The following is a 20,082-nucleotide window of genomic DNA, read 5'->3' on the forward strand; positions in this document are numbered from 1 at the left end:
TAATCTTTTCATATCATGTATTTACATACAAAAAAAAAATGATACATTCTTGAATTCAAGCTGTGTCAACTAGCCAACTCTATGTGCTCTCAAAATCTTTGCTAGATTACATAAAAATTATCGAAATTTTTGCTTGTATACTTTACAAAGATCATGAATAATGATCTTAAAATAAACAAAAAAGTGAACTTTTTTTGTATCAAGAAACCGAAAATCCCTCTCTGAGTCCAATTTTCAAGCTGTTCTTTTGTTCCTTCCTTCCAACGGTTCCACTTCCCATTTGCATCATTGCCACAAACTCATTGTAATCAATATGCCCATCCTACATATAACAAAGTCAAAGTCAAAGTCAAAGTCAAAGTCAAAATCAATAAGTAAGATAATGAAAACTTACATTGTTCAAATCAGCTTCTTGGATAATTTCTTCCACTTGTGCATCATCTATTCCCAATTCTTTACACGATTGTTGGATTTCATTCAAAGTTATATAACCACTTCCATCTTTATCAAAATATGAAAAAGCGCCATATAAATTATCTTCCCTTTCAACTTTATTGAAATGCAAAGTCGCAGCTACAAATTCTTCATAATCGATGCTACCACTGTTGTCAATATCCGCCTATGTTTTTCAATTTCATTCATCCATTAAAATCTTGAACATTTTATATAAAACCGAATGGATTCAAATCATTTAATCACACTTATATACTTACAGCATGCATTAGGTCATGAATTTCAGACTCTTCAAGCTTAGCGCCATAACTTTTCAATCCATCTTTAAGCTCTTCAAAAGTGATATATCCACTGTTGTCTGTATCTATCATCTTAAACATCTGTTTTAAACCAGCAATTTCTTCTTCTGAAAGCCTCGACGCAATCACCTGAAACCCGAAAAACAGCTTCAGGGTTTGACCAAAGTCAAAAGAAAGAAAAACCCGAAAGGAGTATTTTATTTTTACCCTAAGAGCGAGTTTTTTAAGCTTGTTCATGGCAGAAAACCGAGTCAAGTGAGTCAACACTGCAGAGTCAAGAGGCTTATCTGGAGCAACACCATCAACACTGATCCAAGGGTGGCCTATCAAGAACAAGAATTTGAATGAAAAACGATAAATAAATAAATAAAAAGAGGAAAATGGAGAAGAGAAACTTACAAAGAACTTCATGAGCAGTTATCCGTTTTTTACGATCTCTAACAAGCATTTTTTTAACTAAATCTTTAGCACTTTCAGATATTTTAGGCCATGGATCAATACTGAAGTCAACTTTACCATTCAAAACCTCTTCAAATATATCATTCTCCGATTCTGTAACCAAAGGGCAAAAGTGACAATTCACAACCACAAATTCACAACCCAAGAAAATCAAAACTTACCTGCCCAAAATGGAGGGACCCCACAAAGAAGAACATAAATAATAACACCAGCACTCCAAATATCAGCTTCTTGACCATAATCTTTAAGCAAAACTTCAGGTGCAACATAATAAGGGCTTCCAACAACATCTGTAAAAACTTGTCCAGGTTTAAAGAAAGTCGATAATCCAAAATCTATGGACTTCATAATTGAATCTTCATGGTTATCAACAAACAGAAAGTTTTCAGGTTTAAGGTCTCTATGCATTACACCAAGAGAATGACAAGCTTCAATCACACTAACAATGGTTTTTGCAAGATCAGCTGCCTTTCGTTCTGAATAATGACCTTTTTCTATAATTCTATCAAACAATTCACCTCCACCACAAAGTTCCATAACTAAATAAACTGATACTGCATCTTCATAAGCTCCTTTGATTGAAACTACATTCGGGTGTCCTGATATATGATGCATGATTTCAATTTCTCTTCTAACATCTTCCACATCTTCATCTGTGAGGAGTTTTCTTTTTGCAATTGCTTTACAAGCAAACTCTTTGTTGGTTGACTTCTCTTTGCAAAGATATGTTGTGCCAAATTGACCATTGCCTAGTTTTTTACCCAAGAGGTATAAATCTTTTAGATTCCCGGATTTGGTTTTTAAGACACGATTGGTTTGAAGCCCTACACTTAACAATCTTTTCACTTCTTGAGGCTTTTTGACAGATTGTGTGTGTTTGCTTTGTTGCTTTGCTAATGAAACTTTTCTGGATGGCTTTGTCTCTACTTTGATTTCTTGTTTAGATTCGTGTTCGTGTTCATGATCTTTTTCTGTGATTATGTCATGTTGTGGAGGTGTTTGTTGAGTGGGTGGAGGATCTTTAGATTGTGATTGATTGTCTGGTAAATCCGGTTCAATCTTGGGTGGAGGCTGTGATTGACGCCAGCATAAACCCTTTAAGCAATTTCCCATCTAAATCTAACCCACTTTTATCCAAAAGGTAGAGAGATGCATACTATGACCTTACAGATTCAAGTATCGATGCACTTCCACTTTTAGAAAAGGATGCGGTGAATATGGAATTTAAACAAACAGTTGGTGTGCAAAACCCCCAAACGAATAAAGCCCTATTATGTTCAATCGATCCTGTTACGAAATGTCAACAAACTTTTTTGGTATGAAGCAACAGATCAAAAAGGGAATAAGCTTTACCCACAAAGTTTTCCAAGAGCCGGATTATTTCCACGAAAATAACAAAAAAGGAACCCGAATCAGAGAATATTGAGGTGAATATAATGTGCATTTGATGGAAAACGAACACAGGATTGGAGGGTATGATCGAAAAGTTATGTTGATATGGTTTTATCAGGTCCCTACAAGAAAAGCTTAGAAAAGGGAATGTGTGACGTTATTCGTAGATATAACTTTTTGGAATTTGAACGTGGCTCCTCTAGTCTCCATTTTGCAGATTTCGATGCGCAGCTATGGCGGAAAAGGATTTGAGAAGAGAGAGGGCGGAGGGCGGTGGACGTCGGAGGAAAGGCCAAAAGGGGGACGTGATGGGTTTTTCTGTTGCAACTTTCAAACCGTTTTTATGAAAATATTAGCATGCTCGAATCTCAATTACATATTATGATATTACTTTGTGTCCAGAAACGTAAAGTTTCAATTCTAAAGGCTTAAATCTGATAGTTTTGAATTTAACAGGGCAAGACAACTGATTTATTTAATAATGTTGGCATCGTGACCAATAAAAAGTGATTGCAAAAATAATTATGAAATTGTTTGTGCTTCACAATAATTGCCACTTGCATTTTTATGTTCTCTCAGACTATGTGGTATGGGTAATTTGAAATGGTGTTATAACGAGAAGCAACAAGATAAGGGGTGGTGTTTATGGTGTTATAACACTATGTTAAGAGGAGAGAGATAGAGAGAGATAATTTGGCAGCCAATAGGTGATCACGTTTCTTTTTGTCATGGAGGCAACAAGAAGCACCACAATACGATGCAACAAGAATGAGGGGTGGTGTTTTTGATGTTATAACGGTGTTATGGGCTGCCAACTCAGCCACAACAAGAAGCAACACGACCCACACCGTATGCTCTCAAATAATGGATGCATTGCATCTATGATTTTAAAATTTGGTGGTCGTTTTATGAATTGTGAAGTGATCGATAGTTTATTTTATGTTATAAGATGCAGCCTATGTTAGATGAGATATGGAAATATGTCTTAATGAGATTGTGATATCAATATGTATATTTCCATATGAGGTTCTTCTTTTGGACATTTCAGCAAACAAGTGGCGGGAAAATGTCAGAAATGGTTATCTGGGTAACTAGAGATGCTTTAGCTAGAAATAGGGGAAAGGGTTGTTTCTCTATATAGGCTACTGATGTGCTTAAACTCACCTGATTTGCTTTTAAATTGAGCAGCTAGATTACACAGTAAAGCACAAGGTCGAGCCATTTTCATGGTGGCTGATGAAGAAAGATCCATTTACAACATTAATGATGTGATTGATATAGTTGAGTATTCTTTATCTCTCTTGAGAAAAGGAGAAATTCCAAAATATAATTGGTGAGAAACTTATAAACCACCAGAGTCGTAATAAAGTTGTCTATAAATAATATGCATATTACTCGATTAGAGTCGTAATAAAGTTTTCACGGTATTGATTTATATCAAATCTTCTCAACTACCTTGTCTGTATTCTTATGGAATACCCATGAAACAAAATCAGATTCATAAACTTTCGTATCTCTTCCTAGTTAAGAAGTTTTGATCCAAGTATTTTTGTTTGGAAAAATTGTCTACTAAGTGTCAGAAAAACGAGGTATATAATATTTGGATCAATAAGAGTTCTGAAACACTTTTAGATTAAAACATTTTTAAGGTACACTCGAAAAATCTCTAATTGGATAAAACTCGTTCTTAGAAGAGAGAATGCACAAGATGATATGATAATGTGTATACCAAACTAATTTCGAAAATGATCATATAACAGGAAACTAACTTCCTATCTTAAAATTGTCATATGATGGTTACATAAATGTAACTTTCTGTTTAAAATATGTCACATAAATTGTCATAAACAGCTCGAACTCGACCAAAGGCTCTACTCCTTGGATCCCGCTCTCAAGGGCGCTGACCCCGAGCCCCCGTTAGGGCTTCACTCCTAAATACCAATATACTTTCAACTAAGACAAACTTAAACAAATATGCACTCCACACCATCCTAACTTGTTTAATATTTATCGAAGTAACATTGATCAACAAACTAATTTCATTACACTTCAATGATATTAGTGATAGAAAATCACCGATACAAAGTCATTCAAGAAGGTCGGCAAAGATAGAGGAGTAACAAGTTACTCCAATACTAACAAAGATTAGTATAACAATGAAGAAAAAGAATGTCATTGTTCGATGCTCAAAACATTCCTCGATGGTCGAGGTTATAATGGTTTTCATTATGGATTGATGTACAAACATATACATATAAGTATAGACAAGAGAAGCATTAACAAATCAAAATTTAATATTTCACTCCCAAAATGTAGATCCATTTAAAACAACATGAACCAAAAATTATTCAACCCATTTTTTGTTTAGTATTGTATATCATATTGATTACATATAACCAAGACATATATTCTTTAATGGTAGATTCATGGAGAGTAAAATTGTTCGACAACCAACTAAATCAAATCTTCATTCATTTGCTTCTTGTATGTTCCTTAAGATAGAGAGCGAGTTTTTGGCAGCTAGGATTTTGATTACAAGGAGACTTGTTAGGCTTGGGCTGAATAGGCACGACGCTATGGCCATCCTATGATCTTTTAGGGTTTCTGTCATATCCCCGGCCGTCGGTGGAAACATCGAGGTACGCGACGTAAATCAGTGATCACAGTTATTGAACATACATTAAACAGTACAAATATAATTTTCTATTATTACCGAAACAGAAATTACATTGAAAATAACTATCGCTAAATCGTGACACACGTCTAACAAACGACGTTTACAAGGGTATAATAAAAATAACAGAGAGCCTTTAGAGCGAACACTTCCGTCCTGCTAAATAACCTGATAATACATGCATTTAAAATACATCAACAAAATTGTTGGTGAGCTCTACAGTTTTTGACACAAAGTATTTTTATAATTGAAAGCGTTTTATAAAATTTATCTGGTTGACCATCTTTTATAAAATACATATCTTTCTATCAAAGTATAGGATAATTGAGTTATAAAAATGTATTTGGTCTCATTTAGAAACATCATGCGTTCAAATCCAAAATTTCAAAATATGGAAATACATATAAGTAAGTCCAATTTATATAAAAAATTATATGGTTCCCTTGACCAAAATGTTTTTTTATAAAAGGATTTTGAGTGCCAATTTATATAAAATAAACTCATATCGCATCTTGTGAAAACATAAATGACCAACTTTATTATAGAAATATTGTACAAACGTTTGTATAGTTTTTATGTAAAACTCATAAGTTTCGAATTTATTAACTTTGTAAAATTGTATCGTATAATTATTAAGTATTATTTTACATAATTTGGGAACCGGCACTTAACTAGTGGGACAAAATCCTCCCACATACATATTGTGTTTTCGTACAAGAACAAAGGGTTTATATAAATAACTTATTAGCTATAACTTATTAAACCTTAATGAGGCGTGACATGATATTAATTAAGTGTTATATGACTTAATTTATAGTATTGATACTTATCTTTTTGGGTCACAAACTATCCCACTACATACAGTCTCTTTCAACTAGTATAGTGAACAAAAACTCCGTATAAACCCAATATCAGTTCTATACAGTAACAAACCAAAACTGAGATTTTATGATGAACTGATAACCGAACTTGCGACTACATTTTTTTCACTGACCCCATAGTAGGGCATGCTTAAGTCATTCACCCCGTTATAACACGTGGTAATGTTCAATGGTACTAACGTCAACGCCAAAAATTTGTCTCGTCAGACGAAGTTGTAGCTAGCAACTCTATGCGGGCGATCTAACCGTATAAGATCAATAGTATGACACTTATATTTAAAAGTTGTTTTGTAATTTGTTTTACTATGACACCTTTGCTTTATGAAGGATGTCATTCAGCTTGTGTAATGCCTCCGCCGCATTCCAAAGATGTATGATGACTATTTTTTCAAACATGGTGGGGGACTCATTAGAAATTTTCATGGATGATTTTTCTATTTTTGGATCTTCTTTTTATACATGTTTAGACCAATTAGAAAAAGTTTTAAAATATTGTATTGAGTCTAATTTGGTTTTAAGTTGGGAGAAGAGTTATTTCATGGTAAAAGAGGGAATTGTACTTGGCCATGTTGTCTTCGAGCGCGGTTTTGAAGTTGACCCTGCCAAAGTACAAATTATTTCTACTATTCCCCCACCCACTTCGGTAAAAGGTATCCATTTTTTTCTTGGACATGCCGGCTGTTATCGAAGATTTATCAAGGATTCTAGTGCGATCTCAAAACCTCTTTGTAATTTACTTTTAATAGATGCATCATTTTCTTTTGATAAATCATGTCTTGAAGCTTTTACCACACTAAAAAATAAACTTGTTAAAACCCTTATCTTGAAATCACTCGATTGGACTTTACCTTTCGAAATTATGTGTGATGCGAGTGATTATGCAGTAGGGGCGGTTTTGGGACAATGGGTGAATAAAAAAGTCGTTGCAATTTATAATGTCAGTCTGAAAATTTATTTGTTGCAACTGTTTTCTATTTTTAGTTGGAGCCTGTCAGTGGCAACCAATTTTATGATTGTTTATCTTTTTGACTGACTAGGTAAAATTATTTGAAAATAATCAATTATTGAAAATAGAAACATGACTCGAAATATATATTTATTCATACTGAATTTATTTTAACTGTGTTTAAAACATCTTGCAAACTGATTTATTCTTTTATGTGACACATGGTGTGTTTAATGGAAAGTTTTGTTTTGTGGATTTGTGTGATTAATTTTGGATATGCTAGCAAAGAGATCAAGAGTGGCACCAACAGACAGTTCATCAAGAAGTAGACAACCTGCACAGTCAACTAGACAACCAACTAGACAGCCAGAGCCAAATGTACCTTTGACTTATAACCCACTATATCACCAACTTCATGAAAATCCAGATGACATCATCTCGTCAATTTATGAGGCCACTCACATGCTTATTGGATTTATAGTAGAGTACATAGTGGAGCGACATAGGTTTGTTGGGTTGGATATCTAGACTTCAACCTTACATGTAACATCCTGATATTTGGCAGATATTCCTGAACCCTGTTCTATCATTACCTTATCATTTATAGTCCTTGGGGTTGGAAGTGAAGAGCCAAGATAAGTTTAAGGTCCAAGAGGGAGTATGTTGCGCGTACATAAGAGTACACTAAGCGTACTAAGGTCCGCCTTAGTACACTAGGTGTACACTTGTGTATGTTGTGCGTACTAATGTCAGGGTGAAACCCTAATATTTAGGGTTTGGGGCCTATATAAGCAACATTATGAGCATCAAAACCTCCCTTACCTTAGCCTCCACAGATTATATTCGTCCTCCCCAAACCCTGGCCTTTCCTTTGTGTGTTTAAGCTTATTTGGTGTGTTCTTGAGTGCTTTAAGAGGAAGGTATTGCATCAAAGAGTTGGAGAAGAAGATCAAGCTTGTAGATCTGAAGTTAGCTTGTGCTCAAGAAGCTCCAGAAGGTATAAAATTCCTAACTTTATGTATATATGCATAGATTTCACCATACTTTAATAAAAGCATTTCTTGTCCCAAAAGCCATAAGGTGGTGCATGATGTGATTTGGACGAAAAGGGTTGTCCTTCTAGACTCTTGAAAAGGGACATTGAGTGATAAAAATGAGGTCTTATTAGTTGTATGTGTCCCATGCATTGAGAAATAAGGTCTTAACGGATTAATACCAATCATTAAGAACTTTATGGACATCCAAAGTAATAAAGTGTTGGATTAGTGTCTAAGTCCATAACTATTTTGGTATGTACTTGACCCGATGGTGGGTAGGATCGTAGGGTCGAGATCCGATATGATGCTACATTCCCTTGATTTTTTTTTTCAAATGAATTTTTATTACCAATTTACTGTTTATCATTTTGTATTTTGACTTATCCCCTATCTTAATAAAACAATCCTTTTTTGCCTACGTGGCAGCTTCTCCAGCTACAAAATTTCTAAGTAAAGTACCTAATATACCCTTAGGCTTTTAAAACTCTATCTACTCATCCGTTATTTCCCCAAATCACGCCTCCATTTGCTTCGATTTCAATATATAAACCCCATGATTCAATGCGATAATAATTGATATGATTAAAATAACTACAAAGAAATTAAATTTAAATCATGTGTCATGGAGTAATATAATCATTTGTTCATCAACGTAACTGAAATCAAATGATTTATAAGTTGAGGTATCGCATTGTTGATATACACAGGTAAATCGAATCAAACTCTTCAATCACTTTAACTTCTTAATTCATGTTCATGTATGTACCAAACATCTTATTTTAATTTTGTTTCTGCATTTGTTTGCTTTTAGTTCCAAGACGAGAAGGAGATGATGAATAGTGGTATATGTTGAGGTGGAATTGAAAAAAAAAAAATCTGATTTGCAGTTGAAGAGCAATTGTTTGTTAATATGTCTTTGTGATAATTGTTAATCAAAGAAGTAGAATGGATTGTATATGTATCCTTCTTCTTCCAGAAAATAAGATTAACCACTGCATTCTCGATTTCATATACAAGTCTATAAAAAGTATTTCGTTTCTGCCGATCATTCTTCATATCTATTTAATTTAGGTTCGTATATGTATCCTTCTTCTTCCAACTTTGTTTCTAACTACATACTTGATCAAAATTACTATGACTTCATGTTTGGTTGATGAAATGTGTACTTTTTAACTTCACATATTAAGTGTTTGATGAAATGTCTGAATAAGTTAAGTTCGCATATTGACACACATAACATAATTTGTTTTGGTTTTTATTCAAAATGTCTGAGTAACACGATATCGTACAAGTGATGTGGTTGAAACAACCATATATAGCCAAATTAGGTGCTTAACCCATTAAGTATAAAGAAAACAACCCCTTACCTTTATTTATGTGTCTTACTTACAACAACAAATTATTCTAATATGCTATTGTTTAATATCTTGAGTGAGCTTTCTTATCAAGGATAATCTATCTAAAATGTCAAGGCCAAATCTGTCTACCCTGCACAATAGAGAAATCAGGGGGTTCCCAAGGTCTAATGCAATTCCTACTTCCTTGGAAAATTCAAGGCCAACTACCATTCTTACTTCTCTAAATATCCATTGATCTTCAATTTCTAATAATTTTCTTAGATTTGACTGCATAGTAGTATACTAAAGTTTTTTCATTAGAATTTGCTAATTTATTTGTATTTAACAAGTATAATAGTAAATTACTTTCATTCGCATTTGTCGCAGCTTGATTGGAAAATTCTTTTAGTTATGATAATCGGTTTTTTGTTTGCAGGGCTTTATGTGCTTATATATCATTTGTAGCTAAAGGAGGTCAGCAACAACTTGAGTGTCTTAAAGGTGTTGCAGATTATTCACATTTAGTTGCAGGTTATCAACACGAACTTAGGGGTTTGATTCAGTTTTCCATTTTTCTTATATCACTAATATATCTTGAAGCTATTAAAGGATTTTATTATTATTGTAATTTTAGCATTTTATTTTCATATTGTTATTTTAAATTATAACATCATACCTTTTTATTTTATTTTATTAGAGCATTATACAGGTTGGTAGGATGAAACTTCTATGGGGGCTCTAGACATGCAAGAATAAGCAATGTACCCTTATTTTCCAATTTAGTTTATTTTGAATTATTGTGGTGCCTTTAAGCTTGAGCTTGTAATACTAAGAGTGAAACGATTTGACTATTATTAAAATTGGATTTTTTTTTTAAGAGTTTTCGCGTAGATTATTTGTATGTTTTCTTTAGGAAGACAAAAGTTTTGGTTTTTGCCACAAAAAATAAATTAATAAAAATCTATCATCTTAAGAACTACTATTTCAAACCAATTCTTTGAGCAAATTCATTCTTGCGTCTAATGCCTATAAGTGCATTTTTGCAGGTAAAGATCCAATGACATAGTATATATTTTTTTATCATCACATCTTTGAATTTCTTGGTAATTGGTCATATAGTATTACACCAGTCGTCCCTCATGGAGGTGCCAAAAAGCGTGTTTAGTCCCTATTTTAAATAATTAACTCGGATAGTCCCTCGTTTGTTTAAAACTTGCACATTTAGTCCCTATTACCATAAAATGACTATTTTACCCTTAATAATTTCCTTTTTCATTTTTTTTATTTATTTATCAGTTTTAAATTAAAAAAATAACGAAACAAATATCCCCGCCCCTCCCCTTTTCATTTCCTGCAACAAGATTCTTCGGACCCACCACCACCTATCACCGCCAGCTCTTCCGGAGCCACCACCTATCATCGCCATTTATTCCCCTGTTTAGCGCCTTATCCATAATCCTAATCTCACAAAAACGACCATCGATTTCACAGAAAACCACCATTATCACCAATCACAGCTACCAATCTCCATAAAAAACTACCATCGGGACCATCACCTACCTTACTTTATCTATTGATCTTTTCCTGATCAAACTTTTAACTCAAAAGAAAGAAGAATGGTGAAGAGGAATCTCCGATTGAGAGATAGAGGAGCAAAAGGAGGGTGATAGAAAAACATACATATGCGATCGATCCACCCATCAGCTTCACGCCGGATTCAATTGCAACTGTGGAGCTCGATGATCTCCATATCTCTACCAATCTATAATGATGCAGGAAAAGATCAAAACCCTAGCCGCCGCTGGTGAAAGTTGTGGAGCTCGACGCATATGTCGAAACCCTAGCTGCCGTTGATGGGATATGTCAAAACCCTAGTCGTGGAGAGTTGTGTTGATTTGGAGATGAAGACTCCGGCACTGTCATCAGGTGGTGATCATCAATTGGAGAATCGAAAACGATGGGAGATGAGTACTAGATCATCAGTGACTGGAAACAAACAGAAGTAACTTCGTCTATCATTACCGGTTCTAACCTCGACGGTGATGAAACGATATTACACAGATGACGAGAGGTTATTCATCACGGAAGAGAAGGCCGAGATTCCGGAATGAAATATCCATCACTGTCCTTCGTGTGAAAATGGAGAAGAGAGTGAAACTGTGGAGGAGGATGAGAGAGATAGAGAGAGAGAGAGATCAATGGTTGTGGTATTTTCTGGCGTATGAGAGAGAGAGAGAGAGAGAGAGAGAGATTAGAGAGGCTTGTTTTTTTTTATATTAATAAATAATAATAAATAATATTAGATTAATTAAAAGTAAATATCCAAGGGCATAATGGTCATTTCAAATATGGCGTGGACTACATTTGCAACAAAAACACATATCAGGGACGAAGCGTGCAAGTTTTAAACAAACGAGGGACGGTCCGAGTTAATTTTTTAAAATAGGGACTAAACACGCTTTTTGGCACCTGCACGAGGGACGATTGGTGTAATTTACCCTTTTATTTTCAAACAAATGAAGCTATTAGCAGGTAAGTTGATATTTTAACTTTATACAATTTACTCTTACTATGATAGGGGTTATCTCAAAGTCAAAATATTTCCTTCACTTCACTCCACCCTCAATCCAACTTTTCGTTAACCATTACAATTACAATTTTCTTTCTTAATAAAAGACTCTTCTATTGCACATGTCTCTTTCCCATCCATTTTCAACCAAAAATATTTTTACTTTTATACCCTTCTACTACCTCTTATTGCATTACTTTATCTATGTCATATACAGAACATTAGGTGGATGTTTAAAGCTAATTTTCATATTTATAGGTGCATGTTTCTAAAACTTAAAAAATATTTATTGAAAAGTTTGAATTTTTTACGTTTGTTGAGAATCGTTGTTAAACAGTATTTGTTATCTAAGTGGATAAAATTGTTCGTGTTAACTATGTAATTTAAGTTGTTTGTGCTTTGATTAAAACGTCATCGGTGTTGATACTATATTTTATTGTTGCTATAGTTCTTTTCCCCTGAAGTTGTTGTAATTCCTACTATGAAAAACGTGGTTGTAATGAAATGTGATTGTTGATTTGATATTAATTTGTTTTGTTAATTTCTGTGACACAAGTATGTGTGTTTATTGTGTTATAGTTCGAAGAGAAAATTTATGGTTATTTAATTATGTAAAATATCCGATTATTTAGAAATCCATATAAAATTTTCATTGCTCATTTAATTGTAATATGATCGTGTAAATCATTTATCGTATAAATCAAATTTTATTGCTTATTAATAATTTAAATTTTTTATAAATATTTTACCCGTGGTTTCCACGAGTTGTAACCTAGTAACTAATATTTTAAAGATTTTATAACTTTTGAACAAATATTAAATGTTTGAAATATTTTTAATATTTAAAAATTATAAATTAAAATTATATTTGATGATCTTAATATCTCTCTGGATTTTGATTTTTATAACTCAAAAACGCTTTATCCAAATCTTGATAACCTTTTGTATTTAAACATATTTTTTGAATTTTGAAGTTTTATCCAAGGAAATACCACCTCACGAAGTATCATACTATGATCATAGATTCATATCCCTCGGACTTTCTCTCTCTAACTTTCCTTTGCACCGCTGTCCGCTGTTTCTACATCTATACCCACGCGAAAAAACATCACCTCCTCATCTCTCAAATCCATCCACCTCTCTTCTCAAACAAAACCCACACCTCAAGATTACTAGATCACAAGTTTGAACAATAACCCGCATTGAATCTTTCTTCGGTTCTTGAAATAAGCTTTCAAAGTCCAGAAGAACAACTCCCACGTCTTCAATTTCTGTATATCTTCGATCTTGACTGTAAATGGTGGTAAAGATGATGAAATGGCGCCCATGGCCGCCGATTTTATCAAGAAAATTTGAGGTGAAATTGGTGGTGAAGAAGATGGAGGGTGCGAATTGTGATCCTCTACATTCCGACCTAGAGAAGGATAATCGTAGGGTTGTGGAAATCAAGTGGAAAGGACCCAAGATCACTTTGGGTTCATTTAGAAGAACATCGAAGAGGGATTTCACAAGAGAAGGGGAAATCGTTGATCCGAACGGTGTTGTATTCTGGGATCAAGAATTCAATTCAGTTTGTATCCTTTCTGGGTATAAAGAAAATGACTTTCTTCCATGGGAGATTGGATTTACAGTTGTGAGTTCTTTATTTTCTCCCCTTTTAATTTATTTTTCATAATTATTTAACATTGTTCTGAATCTTCTTTTCATGTATATGCATTGAATTTCAATCGGATTATGTTTAATTGAATAATATATTCGGAATTATCATATGCTTTTACTAAGATATTGGATTTTTTTGCTTTAATCCAGGGATCAAACACAGGGCTGAAGAACAAGGTTCCTTTAATCGGAAAAGCCTACTTGAATCTTGCTGAATTTGCTTCTTCTGCAAACGAAAAAGAATTCGAGCTCAATATTCCTCTTGTCGTTTCATCTGGATCGACGGAGCCTCACCCATCACTTCATGTATCACTCAGTTTAATGGAGTTGAGAGCTGCTCAAACTCAAAATCAATCATCGGAAACTTCATCGGGGGATAAAGACGAGCATTCAGCACTTAAAGCGGGATTAAGAAAAGTTAAGATCTTCAAGGAGTACGTCTCGATTAAAAGAGGCAAAAAAGCCTCCGGCGAGGACGATAACGAAATTAGCGGAAGCAGGAGTGACGAAGGTGACTATTCCAATTCCAATTCCAATCTTGTTGACTCTGATTTAGGCGATGATTCCGGGGACGGCGAATCGTTCGAGAATGCTAACGTTCGGAAATCATTTAGCTATGGCACGTTGGCATATGCAAATTACGCCGGTGGATCTCTTTTCGAGGACAATCTTTATTATAGTAACCAGAAATCCGATGAGAGTGAGCGGTGCTCACCGGAAAATGACCCGACCGCTTCGAATTCTGAACAGAGTATAACTCAGATTCCGAAACGAAGCATCTTACCATGGAAGAAGAGGAAATTAAATTTCAAATCACCACCGAAGGGCGAACCGTTGTTAAAGAAAGATTACGGTGAAGAAGGTGGAGATGATATTGACTTTGACCGGAGGCAACTCAGCTCCGATGAGTCTCTAGTTAACCTACCTCAGGTAATTCTTCCGGCTTCTGAGTTTGGGGACGACAGTTTTGCAATCGGGAATTGGGAACAGAGGGAGATAATCAGCCGAGATGGGTGCATGAAGCTTCAGACGGAGGTTTTCTTTGCTTCTATAGATCAACGTAGTGAAGAGGCCGCCGGAGAAAGCGCTTGCACCGCCCTTGTGACGGTGATTTCCGATTGGTTCCAAAACAATCACAATTTGATGCCGATTAAATCCCAATTTGATTCTCTCATCAGAGAAGGTTCATCAGAATGGAGGCGTCTCTGTGATAACGAAACTTACATGGTCCGATTTCCAGATAAACATTTTGATCTTGACACCGTCCTCGAGGCCAATCTCCGCCCTCTCTCCGTCATCCCCGGAAAATCTTTTGTCGGTTTTTTTCACCCCGATGAACTCCACGAGGGTAGTTTTGACTTTTTACACGGAGCAATGTCATTTGATAACATGTGGGATGAGATTAGCCATGAATCAGAAGCTTCTACAAACAGCGAACCTCAAGTTTACATAGTTAGCTGGAACGACCACTTTTTTGTATTGAAAGTCGATTCAGATGCTTATTACATAATTGACACTTTAGGGGAACGACTCTTTGAAGGTTGCAATCAAGCTTATATCTTGAAATTTGATCGGAGCTCAGCAATTTTCAGACTTCCCGCCATGGATTCCGGCGAGCAGATTCCGGCAGCTGAGCAGCCTAGTGATTCCGGCGATAAGATTTGTTATGGAAAAGAATCTTGTAAGGAGTATATTAAGAACTTCTTGGCTGCCATTCCTATAAGGGAACTGCAAGCAGATATCAAGAAAGGTTTGGTTTCTTCAACTCCAGTTCATCACAGGCTACAGATCGAGTTTCACTACACTCAGTCGCCACCACCACCTGCCGCTAATGGTGTGGTGGTCAATGCCACGTCAGCACCTGTAACTGAGTTTGTCATATAGAGGACATGTGAGTTATCGGGGTAAAGCTGTGAGCTTTTTTTTTTTTTTTTACTAATGTTTCTTGTTCTTGACTGGTTTGAATATGGGAAATCACATAAGTGGTGATTATCGAGTGTTTTTAAGGTTAAATGTAAATGGGGTTTCAAAGTCTTTGACTTTGTGTGTTGAGTTTTCCCTTCTTTTATGGGGAGGGAACTGTTTGTAAAAGTCTTAACTGTGTAAATGTCTTAAGTGTCTAACTTGGAATGTCTAATATGACTGTTATGAGTTGTACCATATGTAATGAAAGCTATACGTTGGTTTTCTAGTTGTTTTAATGATAGTAATTATCTTTTAAATATGTTGTACTTTATGAATTAGGAGTTTGAATATATGTTGGAAACCCCACCATTTTTAGTTGACAGGAACATCATCATCCATGGTTGTATACTTGTATTATCTCCTCCCTGTTGATTGTAACTAGTGCATTTGAAGTTGTACGCGGGTATATATCTTGAAAAGAAGAATACCCTTTTGAGTTGTCGATATATTCTTGAACTTTTAGAGTTCCAAAAGGTGTGGGGGTAGGATAATGGTCATATCTCAACTCTCAATTGTTTTGGATATGAAGGAACTTTCTGATTCCAATTCCCAAAATTGGGGCAATTGGTATTTAGGGTTCTTGATTGTTGTAGGGTATATTGCAATTTTGATGGGTATGTTAGCTGTAAAGTTTCAACCTTTTCTAAAAGTTAGTGTTTGAACACGTGGAAAGATTCTTCACTTCTGTATAGGAAAAATTCCCAAGCAACCTCTTATATGATTCTTTTGTATGTGTTCTATATTATTTTACATAGCCATTAGTAATTATAGTTAGCCCATGTTATTCTTGTAGCCCACTCTCTTTCTAATTTGTATATATTGTAATTCTAATGCAATCTTTCATTCATGGGAAAGTCACACGCTTTCATTAACAAGAAACTATTTTATTTTTTCTCAACAATATATACGATTTAATACGTTCTATATACAATCCATACATTTAAATTGGTACATAACAACCAGAATCGGTCATATAAAACCATCGAAGATAATGAACATAAAGATATTCGTATTGAATTTCAAGAACTCAACTATCCGCGAGTCCTCTCTTGGAGTCAAAGAAGAAACCAATGCTGAAATCAAATTTGATGCATGTGAGCTCATTTTTATCACCATCTTGTATCTTCAACGTAAGTGTGTAGGAACCCTACATTCATCAAACCACATTATTACTTATTATATCAAATCCACAAGATTCTCTTAATTTGTCGGTGTTACATTAGCAATCAAGGAAAACAATAAAACAACACAGAGAATGAACTACTCCAAACACTTATCCTTTTGAAATCGTCATTCGGGTTTCTCCACTTCAATATGGATCAGGTTATTCTGGTCACTAAATTCCAAGTCACACTGTAACAGTCAATATCAGTATCAGTAAAATCCACTTACAGGGGGAGCGTATGTTGGCAAGAGTTGGGAGTAAGAAATGGTGAAGTCGCCAGCAAGAATCGGGCAAGATGTTTCGGCGCAAAGGTCACCGGTCTGACCATAGACATGAAATCCAAAGTAAGCAACATCGATTACAACTTTCCCACTAGATAATGCTTTATCTGCATGCCAAAAATGAGTATAAATTTATAAAAAAAATAAAATAAAACTCAAGCAAGGATATAAAAATAAACTTTGGTTTGTTGTTAATTAATAAAATAAATAAATAAATAACTTACCTGTGAATGCAGAAATAGTAAAGGAGGTGACTTTGCCTTTTGTTATCGGGTCAGGACTAATCACAACTCCACTTACCTCAACGGAATATTCTTTCTTCTTATCTACATATATTATAATATTAAAATTAAAATTAAAATAATAAGCACATATAAGACTATTATTTCATCAAAATTCAAAACTATTGTGATTAATTAAAAAAAACGTAGTTAAAATCAATTTTCTTTTGGCGACAAAATCGATGATATCAATTTCGCAGTTGAAAAGAAATAGGTATTGATTGACACTAACTACATCCCAAAATCTAAGATCAAGTTTGTGCGAATTCCCCATTTAAAAAGCACAAAAAATCCCAGAAAATTAGGAATAACGCATTATTAAATCGAAATCGACCCAAACTCAATATCAAAATATGCAATTTCGAGATGCTTAAATCGCAGAACACTGAAAGATGAAACTAGAAGCTCACTGCAGTAGTTGAAATCTGTGGCGCAGATGGAAGATACGGTTATGGATAGAAAGTAAAGAAGCACGACGAACAACCGGATTCGAATTCCTTCCATTGGATTTGGATCCTTCAATCTGAGATGAAGTTGCAATTGCAAAGCAATAATTCGATGAGTTTAGATGATAGTAATGTTGTACACTAATTTTATGTTTATTTACTAGTTAGTCCTCCATGTTTATTTCCTACTTAGTCTTCCATGTTTGGAGCAATTTCTATTCAAATGGAAATTGCACATCTTATATTTATACTAAGACCGAAGGCAAACAAATAATTATTTCAGTCCATGGCATATTAATCACTAATTACTAACTATAAATTCTAGAAAAAAAGATATAAAAATAGACCTGGTAATCGTATCGTGTTTCGGTTAACAGGTTAATGGGTCAAAATAAGTCAACCCAAACACAACTTATTTAACTACGCAGGTTACGGGTTTACAGGTTTGGAACATAAATCCATATACGACCCGTCAACCAACTTATTTATACGGGTTCACAGGTTGGCGGGTTCGTAGATCAGATTTGGGTTCGTAGGTTCGTGAGTCAGATTTCATAATAAAATAGATAATTAAACATGAAAAAACTCTAGATACAAATGAAAATTAAAAACGTTCATGGAAACATGTTAAAACTAAAATATTAAGACAAACATAGATAAATTCAAGTTCTAATGTAATTATAGCCATAGTTCTTATTTTTCTCCCAAAAAACAAAATCAGTTCTCTAACACCGTTTTTCATAATGAACTTCAACATTCAAATAGAAACAATATACAAGGTTAAAACACATATAAATAAAAATATATAAATATCATTAAAAACAACTCACCAAACATCAAGGTTATGGGTTAAATGGTCAATAACCTTATGGAAAACAACGGTATCAGATCCTAATACTTACCACATTTAAAAAATATATAACTTTCTTTAATTAAAATTCTAAGCAGATTGGCGAAATTCAATACAAACTCATTTATCGTATCATGTTACGAATCGTATTGAGAATTGTCAGGCCCACACAAAAGTCTTTCTATCTGAGTTGGGAATGATAGCCAAATAGAAACCAATGTTAGGAATGATTTGGAAATTTTTAGAAATCAAACTAAAATTGCAATTATGAGTAAAATGTAGAGACCATATTTGTAATTTACTCTATTATGTTTTGCTTTGTTGTTGGCCACGTGTGGGCTGTGGCTGTTGGCGTGTTGCTATACAGAACTCCAGATGCTTACTGCTAAAGCCGTTAATGACAAGACGGTAGGGCTTTTTTTTTTTTTTTTTTTTTTTTTTTTTTTGGCATTCAAGCCCATATTTAAATAATTGGAGAGTGTTTTAGTCATTTAGATTATTTTTGCGTCCTAACAATTGAAAAATTAGTTGTTAAATAAAAAATTAATTCATAAAAAAAATAAGGTTTGGTAAAACTAACTGAAATATATAAAATTAAATAAAATTACATTTAAGAGTATTTGTTTCTATAATTAATTAACGGGTTATTTGGAAAATTAAAAAAAAACTTCTAAAAAGCTTAGTCTAAGTAGCTTTTCAAAAAACTAGCTTATAAGCTATTTTTTAGCTTACCAAATACGACAACATAAAAAAACTCGAAAAATAAACTAGTTATGACGCGCCAAACACAGTCTTTAGTGTTCAAATAAAAAACTCCAGCTTGTTTAATTAACAAATACCTAGAAAAAATTGATTTAATAAAACACCCCCAATAACTTTTCCATTTTTAATATTTTTTTTTGTTTCAAAAAACAATCGAAAAAACTCAAATAATACGATGTTTATTCTAAATGTGTATAATGTTAGGTTTTTGTCAATTTTGCCGATCATAATTGAATAGACTGCAATGAGGCCCAATCCAAGGTTTATTTACACTTGTGTTGTCAGCACGAGAATTGAGTGATAAAAGAAAGTTATTATTATTATTATTATTATTATTATTATTATTATTATTATTATTATTATTACTTTGCCGTTGGAATTACTTTTTTCAACATTCACCTTTTAATTTTATGCTTTTGTTCATAAACAACCCTTTCATTTTCGTTTGAATTTTTTATAATCTTCGTCTTTTATTATATATTATTAGTATTTAGTCATATTAATATTTTTTGACAGGAATGATCCCTCAACTATATTTGGGTCATTTTAAAGTTGCTTCCTTTTTGTCTTTTTTGGTCCCTCTACTTCTGTTGGTTATTTGTGGCATTATAGGTTCCTATGTTTTC

At 33.9% G+C, this 20,082-nt stretch overlaps 3 protein-coding genes and 1 long non-coding RNA gene across 4 annotated transcripts; 2 read left to right on the forward strand and 2 right to left on the reverse strand.

Annotated features, from left to right (window-relative positions):
* Positions 1–2,969, reverse strand: LOC145035564 (calcium-dependent protein kinase 26-like). The gene is made up of 6 exons (XM_078984095.1): positions 1,373–2,969; positions 1,152–1,304; positions 960–1,075; positions 714–881; positions 395–619; positions 1–322 (listed from the first exon to the last, which is right to left on the reverse strand). Exons 1-6 carry the CDS (start codon positions 2,322–2,324, stop codon positions 200–202), a joined length of 1,737 nt encoding a protein of 578 aa, XP_078840221.1. The 5' UTR covers positions 2,325–2,969; the 3' UTR covers positions 1–199.
* Positions 2,970–8,703: 5,734 nt separating this feature from the next.
* Positions 8,704–10,271, forward strand: LOC144997900 (uncharacterized). Its single transcript, XR_013660008.1, has 3 exons — positions 8,704–8,848; positions 8,953–9,212; positions 9,915–10,271. It is a non-coding gene; the product is annotated as an uncharacterized LOC144997900 (long non-coding RNA).
* Positions 10,272–13,039: 2,768 nt separating this feature from the next.
* On the forward strand, positions 13,040–15,928 carry LOC145035572 (uncharacterized). The gene is made up of 2 exons (XM_078984100.1): positions 13,040–13,680; positions 13,857–15,928. Exons 1-2 carry the CDS (start codon positions 13,345–13,347, stop codon positions 15,588–15,590), a joined length of 2,070 nt encoding a protein of 689 aa, XP_078840226.1. The 5' UTR covers positions 13,040–13,344; the 3' UTR covers positions 15,591–15,928.
* A 606-nt stretch (positions 15,929–16,534) lies between these two features.
* Positions 16,535–17,984, reverse strand: LOC145035578 (uncharacterized). The gene is made up of 4 exons (XM_078984108.1): positions 17,809–17,984; positions 17,342–17,443; positions 17,064–17,224; positions 16,535–16,818 (listed from the first exon to the last, which is right to left on the reverse strand). Exons 1-4 carry the CDS (start codon positions 17,900–17,902, stop codon positions 16,699–16,701), a joined length of 477 nt encoding a protein of 158 aa, XP_078840234.1. The 5' UTR covers positions 17,903–17,984; the 3' UTR covers positions 16,535–16,698.
* Positions 17,985–20,082: the final 2,098 nt, after the last annotated feature.

This window comes from Lactuca saligna, chromosome 1 (genome assembly GCF_052625555.1).
Source record: "Lactuca saligna cultivar CGN05327 chromosome 1, ASM5262555v1, whole genome shotgun sequence".
NCBI lineage: Eukaryota > Viridiplantae > Streptophyta > Magnoliopsida > Asterales > Asteraceae > Lactuca > Lactuca saligna.